The 21,980-nt window shown below is 34.3% G+C and overlaps 1 protein-coding gene across 1 annotated transcript; it reads right to left on the bottom strand.

Moving 5' to 3' along the window:
• Positions 1-19,651: 19,651 nt before the first annotated feature.
• On the bottom strand, positions 19,652-20,275 carry LOC128552080 (uncharacterized). Its single transcript, XM_053533082.1, has one exon. It carries the CDS (start codon positions 20,273-20,275, stop codon positions 19,652-19,654), a length of 624 nt encoding a protein of 207 aa, XP_053389057.1.
• Positions 20,276-21,980: the final 1,705 nt, after the last annotated feature.

The raw sequence follows: 21,980 nt of genomic DNA, 5'->3' as shown, positions 1-21,980 counted from the left end.
TCAATAGTTTCCTTTCTATTTTAGATGTCAAAGTAAGCTTACTTGTATAATTTTTACTTTTAGTTGATAAAGATACTTTAAAATGTAACATACGTAACAGGCGCCACTCAAATTTTCCACCTTGAAAAATTAGCAAAATTGAATACACTCCAACAATTGCATTTGTATGAATAAACCATGTTTACTGAATATACACGCATGACCGTTTATATTTTTTGGACTTAACTCTGTTACTATTCTCAATTTAAAATGTCGACAAACTCCAGTAAAACAATGATTCCTCTTTCAGTATCACTGTAAAGATAACATAGATTAGCAATTCCTTCAATGGCTTCTGCTTCAAACAAAGATAGCATAATAGATAATAACATTAGATTTGGTGACAGTATGTGCGCAGTCTGAATATGTTTGACTTTCATTCAAAAGAAAATACAGAACATGACGGTATCTAAGAATCAAATATACGTTACCTAGGTTTCAAAGGTCACCTATTCAATTCCATATTACGTACTAGTATATTAATACTTTAGTATTCAAGGCTAATGCATAAATCATGCTTACTGGCATTGCAAAGCACCTACTCAATCAGTTTTTACAGTAATACAAAGATGAAATGAAACATACATTATGAAACATACGTTACCAAGATTACACAGAACATTAAGTAACATTAAAGCTAGAATAGTTTTTGGGTTTCGATGGACTGTGGTGTCTCGAGACAGAGGTTTTTATATTTTCAATGCGTTATTTTGATATTTATGGAAGGTAAGATTGTATTCATTATAGAAATTATCGGTTTATATGCATTATGTGTTCAAAGTTGCTGATGTAATTCCTGATGTAAATAAACACTACACATTTTGAACTTATAGAACATCATACATATACAGTACAACATGAGTAGTGAAACAAATGTCATCTCTGGTAAAACATATTTCTTCAAATAGTTCTGTTTCTTTGATTTTCAAATATCACTTATACTGTGGGACAGAATTACTGAACTACACAATCATATTACATTTCCTTAACAAAAAAGAGATGAGATGAGAATCCTTGTTTATATTGTGGTTGTGGTATCATTGTTGTTAATTCTGAGTTCTTAATGGAATTCAATATTCTACTTTTAAAACTATTAACAAATACAAACAAACTAGTTCATTCAAAAGATGGTGTATTTCAACTGTTACATATAGATTACCTCGGCATGGAACTGTGTTTAAAACATCATGTTACTAGACAGCAACTACCTTTATCTAAATTCGGTAACGTATGTTTCAGAACTATACAAGATGATACATTATTACATAAATGTAAACCATATGATAGAATCATACTCTAATATTTGATGTGAGAGGTTGCTAGAAGTCATTTTTGGTATCAGTATCAGAATAAGTTCATCATACATGCATAGATGCATATGTACATACTTACAGAGACTGTACCATTTGTTTGGAACACGCCAGTGGTGCACTGATGTCTATATGACATATTTGTAAAAACTCTTTTTTAGTTAAGTGCTTTATTCCGTAGATATATCATTCAGCTACATCCTAAAATGGATTGAAACATACGTTACTTTAAATATTAATTACAAAAATACCAATAAGTATTACTCATACGACCAAAAACAAACAGATAATATGCACGACCTCTTGATTCCAGGAATTTCTCAAGTTATAGCTGTTCATAATGTCAGGTAAATGCATGACTATAGATGTATTCATATTAGTTTGGCTCTATTTTAGAGGCATACGCACTGAAAGTTTTTGTTGAAGGATATTGAAGGAATTTGGCATTTTGATATATCTGAAAATTTCTATTTCAAACAAAACAGATAAAACGTTCAAGCACCATCAAAAGGTATATCAGTATATATATGTATGTTTCATAAATTGCTTTGATAGGTTTAGAATTGTATATGCTCATTTCCTTTTGTGTAATCAGGTAAGGCTTTGTCCTTTAAATACTTAGCTGAATAGTAACAGAAAAAAAAAATGAAATTTGCGTTTACACATAAACTTCATAAATTCTTTCAAATGTTTAAAAAGATATAACTGTTTGACTGTACAATGATCCTTTTCACTTGAAAAAGTGACAATTTCATTGTATGTTCGATTGTCCATTTCTCGTTATTTTACTAGAATCCACTGTATATATTGTAACATCTATCAGGCAGCCATTCTGATACAAATTAATATTACATTGTAGCTACATTCAAAATCCTTTGAATGAAAATTGAGTGTAACATGTTCAGTTTTAAAAGAAATAAAATCAGCATCTAAATTATATTATTGTAACTTCTTTTACGGTATGCATTTTGAAAATGGCGCCATCGTGATAATAAGAGAAATAGCTCATATTGGTAACGTAATTTGCATGAATTTTTTTTTTTGACAAAATCATATGACTTCTATAACAGCAATTCTTACTTAGATCTTATCCATATGTATGTTTGCAAACTTATTTCTGGCGGCCAGTTTTAAAATGACAGTACCGTATCTTTATTAGATTTATCTGAATAACCAAACTTCAATACCTTGAAAACTTATTTGATTTGTTTTATAATACTGAATATTTGAACAAAAGTAGCTCATCAATATTTGTACTTGTAACCGATTTCAGGTGGGCATTTTGTGAGCGGTAAAATCCTCTGTAATATGTTTAAATCAATATCAGGTGATTTCTGTAGTAGCTTTGACTTTTGAAGAGCTATACCTCTTTCATATGTACATGTTTGATCGAATTTAAGGCAGTTATTTTGAAATTTGGAAAGTCTAAATTTTAATAATCTGTGTAACCAAATAACCTATTTTATTGGTACTTTAACAAACTTAAAGGTTGGGTGATTTGATTACTACGTACGTAATGACTTCTAAAAATACCTAAGCTAGCATAGAAGAGAATTAAAGTCATCGAAATATGAAAACTTTGGTGGCATTAACTCATATGTATAATAATATCGGATTAATTTGAAATAGCTGTCATCTTGAATAAAGAATTATATTGTTGGATCTGCTTCCCTTTTGATGTTCCCCATTGGGAACTTCCTTGAAAATGTTGCGGTCGTTTCAGCTTTTGCAATACTTTCATCATTTCTACTCCACTAGCAAAGAATATGTCTGTCAGTATGCATATCGCCCAGAAATGAAACACGAACTATAGGTTTGGCCAACTGGCATTAAGGTGCAAAGGTATCTAATTTTTTAGTTAATTATTCATTCATTTTGTTTTCTTTATTGTAAACATGAGGGTTCTGTTCCTTTATAAAGGATTAGAAGTTCTTAAGATTTCCCGCATAAGTATATGTACTGATGTGGTGGGTGGGGTATATTAACCCCTACGTTTTACATTTTATTCGGTATATAATATATAGCGTAGCATTATTCGACAACCAAAGTAAATTATTGATTATTTCAGGCATTAAAAGATAAGATTTATTATAAGGAATGTCACATAAATTTCTTTTTCACCATCCAAATCAGAGTTATCCCTATGCAATGCTAAACTGTACTCATTAGACACCAACGTTTTTAAAATCGTCTTTACATTTTACCGACATGTTGCTCAGACCGACATCCGCCCTTAAAAGTTTCCTGAATGATAGTATAACATCATGGTATAGCTCAACCTTTGCCTAATTTCTGGATTACGTCTTTCCAATTTTTTAGCCTTGGCCCACGGACCATGTACATAATGGCGCGAAAAAATAGTAGTCGCATAATGGCGGATTCAAATATCTCTCAGTTGCATTTTTGCTGAAATCACAAGACAGGTCTATGCTTGATTTGTAGGTAGCATTTTCATAATGAAATAATAGCATTACAAAATTTGTCAAGGAAGCTTAGATCAATACAACACCACCTTTTTGCCTTTCATCAGTTGGCACTTTTGTCAGATGATTTTAGTAGACATTAAAAGAAATGTTTTAAACGGATAGATGCAGACTTTTCAAATAGTTAACATCAAGCTAAGGATAATAAAAATCGGTATGTTTATTCACTTTATCGGCTTAATTAAAAGATGAAACAATTTTAGTATCCGATACAGTGGTACAACGTTTACAGTCTGGTGCAGTTGCTGCAGGTAGTAATAAATTCATTACGATTTGTCTAGATAGTATTTAGTAATAACCGTATTGATCTTATATTTCGTCTTCTAGCAAAATTTAATGATGATGTACATCAAGCACATTAAAATAAGAGATTGTATGAACTCGATGTCAGCGCTAATAGGTTGTTATCGTAAAATATAATATTTTATTTTATTAATTTTAGGTTTATTTTCATGATTATATGGATAAGGTCCGTTTGTAAAATACATTTCGCCACATCATAACATTGCTTTTGATATTCATTGCAACGTATCACTTAAATCGGGGTTAAGCATATATTTCCTCAAATTATAAAAAGTCAACATTCTGCAATGTTTCAAACTTTCTCTGAAACAAGCAAATATCCTGTATATCTCACAGGTCGGTGTTTTGCATTACCTTTAATACCAGCAAGAATACACGGGTATATTGTCACAGGTATTCAAATTCATTACTCACTGATAGCAATATTATCTAAAAAAAAACTTACAGATTCACCTGGCGGGGATTACTTTTATTTACACTGGCCCGTGTCTTTGGAACATGGTGGGGGTAAGAGTGAGGTTGGGTGCGCACCATAAATCGGTTTAAGCTCCCCAGTGGTGGTTTAGCTACTGACCGTTCTAAGGCGGTGCCCCACTGTGTTCCTTTATTTGTTCGTTTTGTCCTAGTGTGTCTGCTTTGTGTGAGTGTGTGTGTTGGTGGTTTTGCTTTATGCGAGTATGTGTGTTGGTCATGTGCACGTCCGCGTGCTGGGTTAAAGTTTGGGGAGGCTGCGTTTTTGGAACGTGGCATTCCCTGTTTGATATTTACCCTTGTTTTTTTCACAGGCTTAAAGAAAACAGCATCAGGGGACAAGGCTGTCTCTCTTTCCTTTATGTTTGCATTTTTGCGGTAATTTCCTATTATACTGCATGAATATTGCAGGTCAGGATATTGCGCGGATACGATTGTTCAATATGGACAAAAAGTCATTGACAAAAGCATGAAATAAAATGTATTTTGTATTACAACTGTTGGTTTACTCAGTGACAAATATTTGCTGTTCTTCAGCATTGGCATGTCGTTGAGAAATCAATCATCATCTACAAAAACAAACATATTTGGACCAGATTTTATTGCTGCTGCAATATATAACCTGATGGAAATCTGTACACAGAATTAAAACTATTAGGGGAATTTAGTGAATAAAACATTTTTGGTAGTTGACTTGATGTTTTGTAAGAAAAGTCGCCATATGACCGTAATTATATCGGTGAGAATCTAAAGCAAATAACCAATTGTTAGACTTATTTCGGACCGTTATGTGGATAAATCGCAACATTTAAAAGAGAAAATTATACAATGTAGATTTAATTAGAGCTCTCAAAGTTTTGAATTTACATATTTTCTTTTATATGATTAAATAAAATATATATAAAGAGAGGTCATAGATTTCAGCTTTAATGAGATATTGTCACAGAATTTATTCTGAAGTCAACGGCAACAATTTTAATATCATTGTATTAAAACAAACACATTGACTGTGTATGCGAACAGAAATCATTGACATTTATAATAAAAAATTATCAATATAAAGTTTAATGGTATTAATTATATTTTATTTGTTATTTTCTTTTGTTGGGTTTTACGTCACAAGGACACAATTATAGGTTATATAATTTCCCGTCTTTGATGGTGAAGGAAGGCCCCTTGTGTCCAACCTTGCATTGTTTCATCACGGGCGGGCACCTTGGTAGAACCACCGACCTTCCGTAAGCCATGTATTTTACTTCTTAGAACACAACGTAGCGCATATCAAGAGATATATACGCGTTCAGCTGAACTCCTATGATATATGGCATCTAGAGTTTATTGATGATAATCAGCATGCTGTTACAGATATCACAAATTATATTACTAATTAGTAATAACTTGTAATTCATTAAACAGGTGCTTAGCATACATTCCGCATATTAAATGCAATTAGTGCATAAGTAAAATGAACATTAGGCAATCTTAAAGAGTGAAATACAGACAAAAGATGTGATAGCAATTGATAAATTGCAATATAAAAATGACGCCTATGAAGTTACAAATTTTAAGTTCGTAAATGTCTCCCCCTGGAGATTTTAATGAGCAGTTGTGTGTTTGAATGTAGCTTTTATTGATTGCAAGTGTGATGGGCAGCACTGCATCCTTGTATTATATCAATCTGGAATTTGCTTGATCCTTGAATGAAATCGAAGAAAGAAATATTGATATAATTTTTTAACTTCAGTGGTAAAACAGCTAATTTAAATTATCATAGAAGTATTCGTAAGATAACAATATACATTAATACTTAGATACACCCATTTTCCGCAAACTAAAACGGTAAAATTAAAGTGGAAACCAGCAGATTATCCTAACCGAAAGAAATTGAAAATGTGTTGGGCTCGGTTTGATTAAGCCTGTCCAGGAAGATAATGGAAAACGCATGCTGATTGCTTTTTGTTTGTTTGTTTTTTTATTTTTTTTCTCGACTATGAAACACAATTTTCCTCTTACATTAAGAACTCTCGACATCTCCATATTGATTAAATTCATCGCCATAAGGGAAGACAGAAGAAGAGCCAGTTTCCCTTTGAATGCTGATGTGCTAAGCAATGAATCGAATTTTTTGTTAGTGTCTTGTGTAGTGAGTGTATATACAATATTAGCAAAAACAGGACAGTTGAGAAAACTACCAAATCTACAGTATTTTAATCATAAATCTTGTGTTCTTGTGATCTACTTGTAAATCAAACAGCTTTTTTTTTTTATTCATCTAACGTATTTTAAAAAAAAAACTGACAAAACTTGACCTAACATTATATAACGTCATGGTACATTTCTATGCGATGATTTTATGATAGAACAGCAAAAAGATTTCACCAGCAATTCCTCAAGCTTTTGCAAAAGTTAATATACAAATATGCGTATTGTTCCTATTTTTCCTGAATGATAGCTCCATATTGTATCATATATGTTTTTAAACGTGAATAATAATTTTCGTAATAAAACATAACTGAAACGCTATTCCTTAAAAGAGGTAAAGTTAAATTTAAATGGTTAAAGAGAGCGGAGAAATGCGTTTGAACACAAAAAACAATGGCTTAGTTCAGTGATCACATCAACGCAAATGCGCGTATTTTAGTTGCTACTGCAGTAGAGCGTCCTGTTAAAAAATGCTGGGGAGAAAAAGTAGTTGTATTGATGTGACACCGTTCATAGAAACTTCGCTAACACGATTTTTACAGGTCACAGGTCGCATCCGGCGCGACCTCTAATTATTTTGAGCGGAGCTATCATAAATATATCTACTAGAAATAATTATTTATAATTGCATATATAGAGTAGATAACAGCTACAAATCTTTGTATGATGGAGTGGTTTTGTTTTTTGTAACGTATGGTTACTGTACTGTACACGGTTCGATAATACAAAAATAAAAAAAAATATAATCTTCAAAAGATTTATGAGATATACCCCATTTTAACAAAATATCGAAGAAAGAGCTATTAGCAAGATTTTATATTATAATTATTAGCTATCAAGTACGTTAATGTTTCACGTTATCAATTAATGTTGAAAACACATTTATTTTTGAAAGGCAGATATAATAATGTCTTAGGAAAAGAGTGCAGAATTAAGAGAGTGATATCTTCAATTCGTGAAACGTTATTCAAGTTAAATAGGTCTGCTACTATTTCTGCTATTTTTGAGAAAGTAACAATAAAAATATAATAAATGCTTCACTTTAAGAATCAAAAATTAATATTTTAATTAATAGCAAGAAAGAATATAAAGCAACTTGGAAAAATGTTTTGTTTTTAATGTTCTAAAGATAGAAATAAGAGATAAGCTCCTCCATAGATAGTTAGCTAAACGTTTTTTGAAATTGTTTATTTTCATTGGAGAGGTCTATCAAGACCTCTCCATAGTGCTGGCTTTCAAACAAGGAGAATTTAGACTAATCTACTAATTTTACGGCGTTAGATTTCACTTTTTAGCGCAAATTACGGTAAGCCAGTCTAAAATGACCCAATACGCTTGCGCACAAGTAAGTTTTGAAATCTTCTAAGACGAAAATAAGTGTTCGTTCAAAATAAAGAAATACTATTGTTACAAATGTTGGAAACGGTTCAGTTATTAACAAGAAATATATAGATATGTATTTACTATTCTTTGTTCGCAGTATTCAAAGATATGCATATGAATTGAATCACGTTTAAATGTATTTCGTTCAATTAAATGAATTTATAGCTTAACTGGCGGGTTCGTTTGCCCCGTTCAGAAGATCTGCCGGAATAAGAAGAGCTCCTCCGAGCTTCTGATAGTCGGAGATGTTAATCACGTGATCAAAACAAGGCGGCAAACAAACAAAAATCATATCTGAAAAAAAAAAATCTTTAAAAAAAAAAAAGAATGATATTTTTTTTTCACCTCCGGCAGACGTCCGTTCGATTTGGATTTTCTTCTAAGTCTTTTTATTTAAAGTTTCTAGGAAGCTATTCTCTTGGGCCCGTTGACAAACAAGCCTGTCAGGTGAGGTTCTCGCAAAAAATGGTAAGATGCTTATTTGGCAGCTTTCACCAGGGCCAAGTTCAGTGTACAATTATTGCGGTGGTAGCTTTTTAAATGAATAACAGTAACTAGGAAATGCTTTGGCTTACAGTCCTCGGATTGGCGAAGGTTGATCATAACCTGATGAGTGCACCAAATATAATTTTAATTCGAATTTCGGTTATCTTGAAGTTAAACGCCAGATCCCTTGTCCTTTTGTATGTGTCTAAGAACCTTCACTCTTTTCTCATAAAGATATTTAAGCGGTAATTAAAAAGTTTGTGCGCTATGGGTTACTAGATACCGTGACGGATTAATAGATAACGTAATGAATGAATGCCAATTTATGTTTCTAGAAACGCGTTAATAACATCAAAATACCGTGAAGAGAAAATGTTCTTTACATTATGCTTAAATTTCTTTAAAACACAAGTTTGTGATAACGTGAAGAAAACGCAGTCAGTGTTCTTAAAAGAAGTAGTAGATTGTTTTCATGTGCTTTGTCTTAAATAGAAATAACCTGAGAAGTTATGCAGTAACATTTAGAAATCAGGAACATAGGCTCCTTGGCGTCTTTGGGTCATGTTCTGACGAATATATCAGACTGTACTTAACCGGTAAATTACTGGTGCGTATTAATATTTTAAGACACAACACATCAAATATTAAAATGCGTTCGCTCGAACTGGACTGAACCTGCAAAATTTGTTCGAGTTGTGATAGTTCGAGATACCGAAAATTTAACATTTTACAGGGAATTTACCGGGACCTAACGATAGAAGGGTGACGTTTGAATTATCCGAGTTCGAGAAAACGAAGTTCGACAGTAGTTGAGCACATCTCTATTAAATTAATTCATATTTTCAGGACACAGTTAGAAGGCTTTTATATGTATGGTGATCAATCAGTTAGTATATCATAGGATTTAAGAACTTTAATAAACTGGAATTGTGTCCACTGGACAGGAATGCCCACACATATTCCGCCATCCTCTAAATAGCAAAGTTTCTAGTACAGACCACCTTCACAGGAAGGATGTTCCACTACAAGTCTGAAACAAATTGTATTCAGATAAGTTTTTGCATCTGAGCAATTCTGAATCCATTCTTTTAAAAAGTGTATGAGGAGTTGAACACACCAATTGTCTTCACTATGGCCTGTTTTGTGAAATCTAGAAAGGGCGATAGTAAGATTATAGTAACAAAGACGACCAAGATGATTTTGTTTGTTTGTTTGTTTTGGGTTTCCCAGGGAAACATATTAGCACTCCAGCATGTCAATAATTAATAGTCATCTGCAAATTGGATACTCAGTTAGTGGTCAGACAGAAATATTTATCTTGCATATTAATTACCATCACATGTGTTTTATGGTTTGGCTTGATGTTATCAGTCCTGTCTATTTTCAAGATAAAAAGAGATTAAGGAAACAATGATTTTTGCTGCTGTAGTATTATTTTCTTTGTAATGCCATTCTCGCTATTAATTCTTTGAGGTCGTGTATCACAGCTAGTAAACTTTAATTCGTCAATAGTATATAACTACTGAAACAAAATGCAAGTACCAAGTTGGTTAAAGTTCAATTTATTATGGATTCATTTAATAAAAAATAGCCTGATGTAATTAATGATTAATTGTATCAAATAACTATGAGATTACTGTATGTATACGCTGGTCAATATCAAATCGTAAATGTTATGTGCGCTGTGTGCAAATGTTCCGTATATACCATTTTTTAAGTTAAATCAAAATATCGTACTAGATCATAAGTCGACGTATACTTTTGAGGATGAGAATGGGCGGTTCAACGTTTGAATTGGAATCATGCCGACTGGTAGGCATTTGATTCCGTGTCCATGTTAATAATGCAATACTATTTGGTATTACTTTTTACAATATTATGACGGCAAATTTTGTATCTTTATAATTAAATGAATTCTTATGAATTTTATTTTAGAATAAATTTGCAGTATAAAATCCATAGAATGAATTCAATACATTGTACACTCAAAGTGGACACCATGTTATGTGTTGGTGTGAAACCTGGTCTGGGATTACAACAAAAATTACTCTTACTCAACACTCGAATTTCAAATATACAAAATGCGCTAGCCCGTCCGCTTAGCTCAGTAGGTAAGAGCGTTGGTCTACGGATCTCGGGGTCGCGAGTTCGATCCTCGGGCGGGGCGTATGTTCTCCGTGACTATTTGATAAACGACATTGTGTCTGAAATCATTAGTCCTCCACCTCTGATTCATGTGGGGAAGTTGGCAGTTACTTGCGGAGAACAGGTTTGTACTGGTACAGAATCCAGGAATACTGGTTAGGTTAACTGCCCGCCGTTACATGACTGAAATACTGTTGAAAAACGGCGTTAAACCCAAAACAAACAAACAAACAAAACAAAATGCGCTATTGCAAATGTAGATAAGAAAGACCTATGGAAATGTTATAAGTGTACTGAAAATAAATTTTGATACCTTTTTGCTTGGTTTACTAGTCATGAGGTGTCTAGATGTAATTATTCAAACTGAGAGCCACATTCTACACTCAGACTCTGGTAAATTACAGTTATACTATATAATTACAATGTACTGAACTATACTTAAAAATGTAAAAGACCAATGTAACAATCACATATTCTTGCTCTCAAAATATTGTCATTATGCACCTCAAAAGAGGTAATTTCACATTTTATTCTTGTAGCAGTATTAATTACAGGATTACATGTACTAGAGTATTAAGACAACTCTGTAGGTAATAATAATAATAATAATAATAATAATAATGATAATAATAACTTTATTTTAAGAAGGTGACATATTAGGAGTACATAGTATACATACAACTTATTTCCAATATGGCCTTCTACATAAATGTTAAAACACAGTATCTACAACAATAACAGTATCAGTAGCACAATTTTAACGACAAACACACTTTAAAAACAAACTCGATTTAAAATAATTTTACCAGGAAAATAAATCAGTGTAATTCATTTTGCACACATGTACATTCATCCATCAATATCATAAAATTTAAAAGCTACCCTATACGATATAAAATGCATGATAATTGATGAAGATTTGAGAGGAAAAAAAATAAAAAAAAAAAATAAATAAATAAAAAATCTCAGTATTTGTAACGTTGTTCTTGTAACAAATAATCCTTAAGCTTTCGTTTAAATGTTAACAGATTATCTTGAAGTTTGATGTTTGATGGAATGGAATTCCATAAGTGAGTGGCTTTGTATGAGAATGTTTGTTTCAAGTAGTTTGTTCGGGGCTTCAACAAAGAAAGATCTTTACGAGTCGAGGAACGAAGATTATATCTATCGTTATGAACAAAAGATAATAATTCAGACATATATTTTGGTACAAGGTTATGGTCATATTTAAAAACCAGTACAGCCATGTGATAATTGCATCTGTTTTCAAAAATGAGCAGATTCAGATTTTTAAACACGCTACCTGCGATACGATTTTTTGTTATTACACGAATTGCCCTCTTTTGTATATTATATATTTTATCAGTATCTGATTTACAGGCAAACCCCCATACAGTACTGCAATAGTCCATGGTTGATATAATATATGCATTATAATATAACATCTTCATTTCATCGGTCAAAAAGTACGAAATTCTTTTTAAAAGTGCAGCTTTTGAGTTAAGTTTATTCACAACATTACAAACTTGTGCATGCCACGTTATATTAATATCATCTATACAGATTCCAAGAATATTTTGACTTGTTACATTTTCAATTATCGTTCCATTGATAAACAGTTGAAGATTCCTTGCTTGTTTCATTTTATAATTTGTACTTAGAAGCATACATTTTGTTTTTTCCGGATGCAATGACATATTATTAATTTTGCACCATGTGTTAATGAGGCTAAGATTACTTTGGAGCTCTTGTTCTATAACTGAAATGTCAGTGTTGGATTTATGCACAGTGGAATCGTCAGCGTACATGTCAATATTAATAGTGTCTGAAATAAGTGTCATAGCATTTATATATAATATAAATAGTAAGGGTCCTAAAATCGAGCCTTGTGGAACTCCAGACTTTACAAACAGTTTTTTAGAATATAAATTTCTAATTTTAACTAGCTGAGTTCTTTTCGACAGATATGATTCAAATAATTTCAGTGAGTTATCTGTAAAGTGGTAAAGTTTTAGTTTATGTAGTAATATTTCATGGTCGACAAGATCGAATGCATTTCGAAGATCAAGAAATACGGACCCTACATATTTACCACTGTCAACATCTTTCAACCAAGTATCAATTAAAGGTGTTAAAGCAGTGTGGCATGAATGTGTAGGACGAAAACCTGATTGTTTTTGTGTAATATATTTGTCTTTCTGAAATACAATTGCAATTGTGAAGCAATATGCCTTTCAAATATCTTAGATATGGTAGGTAAAATTTAGACAGGTCTATTATTACTTGGATTCTGCTTATTCCCTTTTTTCAAAATTGGAATAACGTAAGCATCTTTTAATTTATCGGGAAAAACACCACTGTGTATGCTTTTATTTATTATAGATGTGATAGCTGGAGTTATGAAATCTCCGCAGTCATGTAAAGTCTTTGGGCTTATTCCGTCTATCCCAGTAGTTTTTTTAAGATCAATTTTAGATATGATATTTTTTACTTCCAAAGGACTAAACGAAAATGAATCACCTCTAACAGATTCCGCAACTAAATAAAGACTGACTACTCAGCAAACGATTGGTTCATATAACCATGTGACATAAAGGAAAGGATCTCATTGGCTCCTTTTTACAATACGCTTAACATAAGCCCCTTCGTTGAACCATGAGTCATGGTTAAAACATATATGCAGAACAGAATAAGAATCAAGTACATAAAACATTTTATACATGTATAAAATATATTTATGTCCTATTGTTTCCCCAAAGGTTACTGAAGTATCATTCTGTATAGAAAACTCAACAACAGATATTGAATTGAATAAAGGGTATTTATTATTAAAATACCATAAAAGTAAAAGAGATTAAACATCAGTGATAGTTTTCTATATCCGGGCGACCAGAAACCGCTAAACAGCGCCCAGGATGAAACGAAAGAAATCTATGGGGAAACATTACATGACGTTAACTATATACACCACATAACCTGAAGTTTCATGAATGAAAAAACAGAAAATTAACCATCAATGAGAGTAATATGTATGCTGCTATTACATTTTTGCTTAAAACCTTTGGTAGAACTTATCTAACCAGTCATACAATCCTAGTTAAATTCAAGGATGGAACAAATAGGTAAACCAAACACTAGCATATTGTTTCAAAAAAAAAAAAAAAAAAAAAAAAAAAAAAAAAAAAAATAATAATGAAATTAAACAAAACAAAAACATATCAGATGTAATATCTATGTACATATGTAAACACGTAAATTACTATTAACCAAAATGTAAAAATGGGACTAGAATGAAATACTAGAATGGCACATTAATACTGATAGGAGTAATAACAAACAGTGAACACCACCTTGAACCTAATAAGCAGATGTGGAGGTTATCTGGCCGGCACAACCGGAACAGAAACCATCAACCTTGCATAAGAAATCAATTGATAACATATACACATGATATACATATAGATGGTGAATGTTAGTACAACTGGTTCAACCAGACTGGCACCCAAAACAATTAACAGTTTCAACATAATAACCATATAATAATAGCAACATGGTGGCGGTTAACCAGCTGGCTCAACCAGACTGGCATCCAAAACGCTTACAGATTTCAACAGAATAGCCACATACTAATAGCAACATGGTGGCTGTTAAACAGCTGGCTCAACCAGACTGGCACCCGAAATGCTTACAGATTATAACACATTAAAAACCTAATAATAGCAACATGGCGGATGCTAACCAGTTGGCTCAACCAGACTGGCACCCGAAATGCCTACAGATTACAACCTAATAATAGCAACACGGTGCCTGTTAAACAGCTGGCTCAACCAGACTGTCACACGAACTGTTTATACATTACACTATAATAATAATAAATGTAAGACAAGCATGTAATACTGTAATTGTCATTTTCAGTCGTCCGACTGCAAAAACTAACACAAGAATGTAAAATAAATGATTCACGAGATCAAAGTTATATATCTGTCCAAGTCCGCAAATATAACAAAACTTGCTGGCTCCACCAGACAAGAATACTGTCACAGGCCATGCTGGCTCCACCAGACATGACAATCGGTACCTCTAAAACTTGCAAAATGTGTCCGAGGTATTTACTTTAAATAAAGCTATTTCTATTTTTACTAGTACCATAAATTTGGTAAACCAAAGAAAGGAGATATATCCCTCTACCAAACCCCCATACTCCTATGTTAATGAATTTGAAGGCCGAATATATTTCTGATAAGCATTTGACTTCCATCTGCCTAATAACCTGATCCTAGAATCAGAAAGATTACAGTCATACGCATGAGTTGCGCCCCTATACGAAATGAATGAGGTGTATATAATGCTGAATCTAACCTACATTTCTGAATACATTCACATAAAACAGATCTAAAAAAATTGTCAGTGACTGGACGGCCACATGGAAACTTAAACAACGTTCCTGAGGTGTGATTGCAACTGCTGATGTATTTATGCAATAATCGCACCGGACATGTGTTCTTATTTTTGTGACGTTTAACATATACTGTAGCTGACACCCCTTGGGAAGGTTTGAAGCTGACCAAGACTAAAGACGCCTTCATAGGTTTGTGATTGATATACTGGAAACTGACATTCTTCAACAAAATTGTATTGCGGTCCCCCGATTGTGTGACAGTAATTTCCCCTATACGTAACAAAGCAAAGAAAGCTACTACGAACATAGTCTGGCACAGCAAACGTAATTCGGGGTTGACCATAACCTGGGGCAAAACTTGAACCATCTGCCGTAAGATGTCATAAGAAATTGGTAACCTTTTATCTGTATTTTGAATTTTTACGCAGACCAAATAAGATTTTTTTAACCACGAATGCTTTTGTAGGATCTTTCCTATCACAAATATTGTGAACATAGGCTAATGCTGAGACCATGGATGTGATAGAAGAACCCTTGAATTGCCTGTCATGACAATACGCAATAAATTGACATAGTCGGGTTGTTGATATTGGCAACAACCTGTCAGTTGGATCCTGTCAGTTGGATAATATGTGTTGTGAAAGCGGTTATAGTGCCGTAAAGCATTCTTATAACTATTAGCTGTTGCAGGTGCTGTAGAGGCATCCAGCAGCTTGTGGACAGAACGGTTCAAATTTCTAACAGATGCTCCGGGACTACTGATGGCATGTCGTCCATTGCTGTGGATAAAGACCGGAACTTGTCTATCTGTAAACGGGAAAGTAAGTCAGGTAAAGTATTGGCCTTACCCGGGATGTGAGCGGCTCTTACAAGAATATTGTTTTTCATGCATGCTAAAACCAGGCGTCTGACTAGAACCATAATGTATTTATCCTTACTAGATTGCTTGTTAATTATGTATACCACAGCTTCATTGTCTGAATGAAGAATAATGCATTTATTCATCAGTTGCGGACCCCAGATTTCCAAGGAAAGAACAATTGGAAACAATTCCTTAAATGTGATCTGGTGATGTACCAGATGGGAAGGCCAGCTTCAAAAAAACCAGTGTGAGCTATAAATAGCCCCATAACCTAAAGCCCCTGCTGCATCTGTAAACAGGTGTAACGTTTTATCTGTCACCCACTTGAAATCCAACAAAAGCTTTTTACCATTGAAATGTGAAATGAAGAGAAGCCAGGCCTTAATGTCCCGCCTACTCTCTGCTGTCAGTGAGATGCGATGATGAGGTTTCTTAACATTTTTAGTAAGATCGGACAATCTGCACATAAAAGACCGCCCTGGCAAGACAACACTACAACAAAAATTAAGTAAGTAGGGATTGCAGTTCCACTAGTTTGACCTTCCTACGCTTTGTATACTGTTGCAGGAGTGTGCGTAGTTTGTACAATTTATCATTAGGTAATCTGGCTTCCATCTCAACCGAATCTAGCTCTAAACCCATAAAAGTCATGACCTGGGCAGGATACTCTTTTTTTCTCGGCTTTAATTGGAATACCCACCTCATCGCAAAATTGTAAGAAAGTTGAAAGAGCCTTTTGACAATCGTCATATGACTTAGCTAAGAGCAGAAAATCATCCAAGATATGAACCATGTGTGGAATCTGCAGTTTAACCTGTGCGATCCATTGAATCGCTGAACTAAAAGTTTCAAAAATGGCACATGAAGATGAGCTACCCATAACCAGGCATACATTGTAATAAAATGCATCCCCGAACTGGAAACCTAACAATTCATGGTCCTCTGGACGAAATGGAATGATTCTGAAAGCATTTGCAATATCGGTTTTGGCCATGTAGCAACCTTGGCCCAGCTGACGGACCCGTAATGCTGCATCATCGAATGACATGTACTTGACTGTAGCTAATTCTGGTCGAATGAAGTCATTGAAGGAGTTACCTTTTGGGTGACTTAGGTTTTGAATAAAACCATATTGACCAGGAGTTTTCTTTTTGACCAAACCTATGGGACTTAACTGCAAATTGGGAAAAGGTTTTACTTTGAAAGGACCTTGGATGCGCGACAATGCTAACTCCGATTCAATATGTTGTTGTATAACTGAAGGGAATTCGTAGCAAGATTTTAGATTTCTGCATTACACAGGACGTCTAGGACCAATGTAACCAATATCAAATCCCTGTGAAAAACCTTTAACCAAATACTCATAGTGCTGGTGACCAAGCAAGTGAAACTGTAATTTCTCGATTTTAACTGGTGTAACCACTTTATTTTTTGTTTGGCCTAAAAGGGGAAGGGGCTGACTTTGAATTGACCGTTGGTCCTGCTGCTGCGGCCTGCTCTTTACTACTGAAAGAACATGCGCGGCATGGTGTTGACCCCTGCAGTACCCACAGATGTGAGGATGCCGGCATCTTGCGAAATTGCAGTTGCCCCCTCTACTATTGAACACCCAGCATGTTTTTTCGAGAAATTTGTTGGGGAAAACCCGTTGCCTAAATTGATTTCTGTGTTATGAGTTGCGGGGTCCCCCCTGTTGGTAATTCCGAAAGGAACGAAAAGGCTGAGAACCTTGGCAAGAGGCCATTAACCAGAATTCTGTGTGTAATCTATCCCAAGGAAACCCCTCCTGTTCCCTCAACAATCGGAACTGCATGTCATACTGCTGCCATGCCAAGCCCGAATGCCTGCGTGCGAGATCCCTAACAATCTCTGCATATTTCGTCAAAGCAGGAGTCTCCTCGGGATACTTAACTGAATATATTGCGCAAAACCGCAAAAAGGCTATGGTCCACATTTCGATCGAAGTGATTTTTCTAGATTTTTGCTGTGGAACAAAACTAAAATGATTAAAATGATCAACCTGAAGGGTAAATTTGTTGTTTTGACTGAAATATGAATCTTGTAATGGTAATAAGACTGCCAGATCTATGTACTTATTTGCCCAAATACTTTTCTGAATTTTACGCGGAATCTGAGACTGAATAGTTGTTGAAATCAGTTCAACCAATAGAGGCCTATTACCTCCAGAAACAATGTCCCTGACATGGTGGTTAATGGCTTCCCCTACAGACTGCCCAACTTCCTCCTCTGACCCTTCGGAATATTCTGAATCCTCAGTTCCCTCATCACTGTATGGAGGTATATATGGATCAAAGTCATTTTGTTGAGCCTCCACTAGGTTTATCTGTTGATGCTGAACATTCTGATGCTCTGGCATACCTAAATGTATCGGACCAGAGTCATTTGACTTGTGAGTCTCCTGATTATTTGTGGTACTAGCACTGTTTTTCTTAGTCTTTTTGATTCGTTTGTTTTTTCTTGACTGATCTATTGTAACCTGAGGAACAATTGAATCATGCTGCGTTTCCTTATGCCTATTATATTTAGCTTGAGCATTTTTGTGTCCACTGCGCGTGTTAACTGTATGTGTGGTAACACCGTTAGTAACATTGGAGTTGGTGGTTTTTGTTGCTGTCTAGATTGTTTGGCTTTTGGTGGACAGCATGGACACGATGATGTGGTGGCTACTGCTTTCCGTTTAGCCCTCATCTGAAACAATGAATTTCCTTATTTATAATTGTATGAAAATTTGAATCAATTATAAAATACACAGCACCTGTGGTTTAAATTATATGTACTTCACCAATAAACTTACACCAGCGGATTCATGTAATAATTTAAGACTGTAATAAGTATCGTAAACTGCACGTTGCCATAAGGCTATATCTTAAGGTAACTCACTAAATGTAACATAATATCGCTCTGTTCTGTCGAATAGAAACTGTCCCCACAGACAGCCGAAAGCGGAACGTTTCTCTCAGACATATTCAGTATGAGCTCAACTGCTACCATAATATCTGTATACCCGGACAGGCAGCACCATCAGAAATACTGTCGAATAGTTTTGGAAAACTTCAAAACTCTCAAACAGTAAATTGTGAAATTACGTGAACAATTGCACTACCGAGTAAGAAAAGCCAACAGGCAATGCCGAATAGTGTGGCAACACTCTCAAGCATGAAATTTGCGTGAACAATTGCCCTAGAACCCTATGAGAAAAGCTAACAGACATAACCTTTATATAGCGTATATGCATGTCGAATAGTGTAACTACACTCTCAAGCACTTATACTCATGGGTTTATAAACTTGTATAATGACTTAAATAAGACAAATCAACCGCCAACACCATAAATGGAAACTGCCGAATAGTAAATACTCTCAAGCAGTGCCCACTAAATATAGCCATATAGACAGCCATGAAAGTTAATTGGTATTATCTGTGAAAGTTACACTAATAATTCATGGTATGTATGCCACTTTGTGTAGGTACGATTAAATGTGTAATCTCTACTGTACATTGTAGAAGGATAAATATATGTGCCATGAATGATGAAAATATACGTATCCTAACAGCCTAGCTGGCTAGCCTTCAACTCCGCAACCACCGCAGCTCGGATGTTGTTGTATAGCTTTTGCTGACCTCTGTATGAAAGATGGACCCCGTCGCTACTTATAACCTCTGCTAAAGCCTTGTCCGACCAGAAACCTTTGGGTACCCAGTAACGCACTCGCTGGTAGGGACAATCCTTAATCTTTGATTCAAGAAGCGCATTTGTTTCGTAAACTCTATCGTTGAACCAAGGAATGTCCACCGTATGACGATTATGTTGACTGTTCAGCTTTCTGAATAATATGGGGAAAACGATGACAGACCGTACCTGCTCAATAAACAACAAAGTGTCCACTAAATCCATAATTGCCGCACTAACCGTATTTGGGGACTTGTCTATCGATGAAAGATCATTTGTGCCGATGATGAGAATGACCAAATCTGGCTTGAAATCTCGAACAACGTCCAAATTTTGTTTCAATGTATGTACGTGTCCCGCTCCAAAACCAGAATACTGCACTAAAGGATTCGCACGTAATTTCAAATTTGAAGGAAAATCTTCTTGATTAATAACAAAATCCTTTAAACGTTTCACAAAAGAATGTCCAAACAATTGAATTTTTAATGTACGGTTCGCCATTTTGACACCTCTGGCTAAACACGTGATCACTCCAGAAGATCTAAATATAGCCGCTGGAATGTTGTTGATTGACCTACATTTCGCTCTCCCTGATCCCCTTGTGATCCGATTAGCGTACACAAAGAAAGTTATCCAAGCTCCGGTGGTCGCGACTTAAAACAGGCGTAAATAGTATTTAAAAGTTAAGTCAATACGTGAAAGCTTCATCACTATTAAATTATCTGCATAAAACTGCCTTTAACCCAATTTAAAAACACTTTTTCTAAACGAAAATGAATCACCTCTAACAGATTCCGCAACTAAATAAAGACTGACTACTCAGCAAACGATTGGTTCATATAACCATGTGACATAAAGGAAAGGATCTCATTGGCTCCTTTTTACAATACGCTTAACATAAGCCCCTTCGTTGAACCATGAGTCATGGTTAAAACATATATGCAGAACAGAATAAGAATCAAGTACATAAAACATTTTATACATATATAAAATATATAAATTTGAAAAATTGTCACTGACAAATTTAGTTTTTTCAATTATTTTTGAAATATTTATAAAATGTTCGTTTAGGACATTTATTATATCAAGTTTTCCGTCTACTACTGCATTGTTATCTGTCACAAGTGCATTTTGAATTTTCGAAGATCAAGAAATACGGACCCTACATATTTACCACTGTCAACATCTTTCAATCAAGTATCAATTAAAAGTGGTCAATTTGGAATTTTCAAAACTGGGTATTAATTGGAAAACAATGAATAAACTATCAAATAAACAATAATGAGAACAAACTATTTCTGATAAAAACCTAAATATTTGTCTCTGTAGGAATTGTTCTTGAAATCCATAAAATAAAATGGAAATATCTCACATATTAGTGGACAGTTTCGTCCTTGATCCCATGCGTTCTGGTTGGGTACATACTGGCTACTTTGACAATTACCAGTTAGTATATCAATGTACTTTTGTTGTTCATTGCAAATATATAGTATACATGTATAGTACATATTCCTGACTGAGAGATAATCACAGCAGGCCAGATGGTCAAGCTGGAAATGGATGGTCATGTTTGCTTCCAGTAATCGCTGGGTAATAAAACAAATGAAACGATGATTCTTAATAACCTGACAATAAGCTACATGCTATGACCACCTACCGCTACCAACATCCCCCTCCATTTGTTTTATTACCCAGTGATTACTGGAAGCAAACATGACCATCCATTTCCAGCTTGACCATCTGGCCTGCTGTGATTATGTACTATACATGTATACATCCGGAGAACAAGGAATCAAGGAACGCTAGTTAGGTTGACTGCCTACCGTTACATAACTGAAACACTGTTGAAAACGGCGATAAACCCAAAACAAAAACAAAATAAACGCTAATGATTGATTAAAAACAAGGCATGATACTTCATATACAGCTTTATGTATATGGTCATTTAAACATCTTGCATTATCTGCATTAAACGCTCAAAGCAGACATATTGCACAAATGCATATGTCAGTATCTTCAAACCTTTACTAAAAGTTGAATTTGCCAAAACAAATTACCGAGTCTGACAAGAATTACCTTTAACCACGATTTTACATTAGTAATTCTGCTGATACAATTGATTTCGATATTAACTTATGACATGTTTACAAATCAATGGAATTTTTAAAAGGGGTAGTGTTTGTCGATTTTAAATGATCCACTCCTT

Source organism: Mercenaria mercenaria, unplaced genomic scaffold (genome assembly GCF_021730395.1).
Source record: "Mercenaria mercenaria strain notata unplaced genomic scaffold, MADL_Memer_1 contig_2015, whole genome shotgun sequence".
In the NCBI taxonomy this organism is placed as follows: Eukaryota; Metazoa; Mollusca; class Bivalvia; order Venerida; family Veneridae; genus Mercenaria; species Mercenaria mercenaria.
Note: the sequence above shows the minus strand (reverse complement) of the source record. Positions and strands in the feature narration are given on the sequence as shown.

What these genes read in the sequence shown, in the direction of transcription:
- LOC128552080 (XM_053533082.1), bottom strand. Translation starts at nt 20,275, where the DNA reads ATGGCGAACCGTACATTAAAAATTCAATTGTTTGGACATTCTTTTGTG.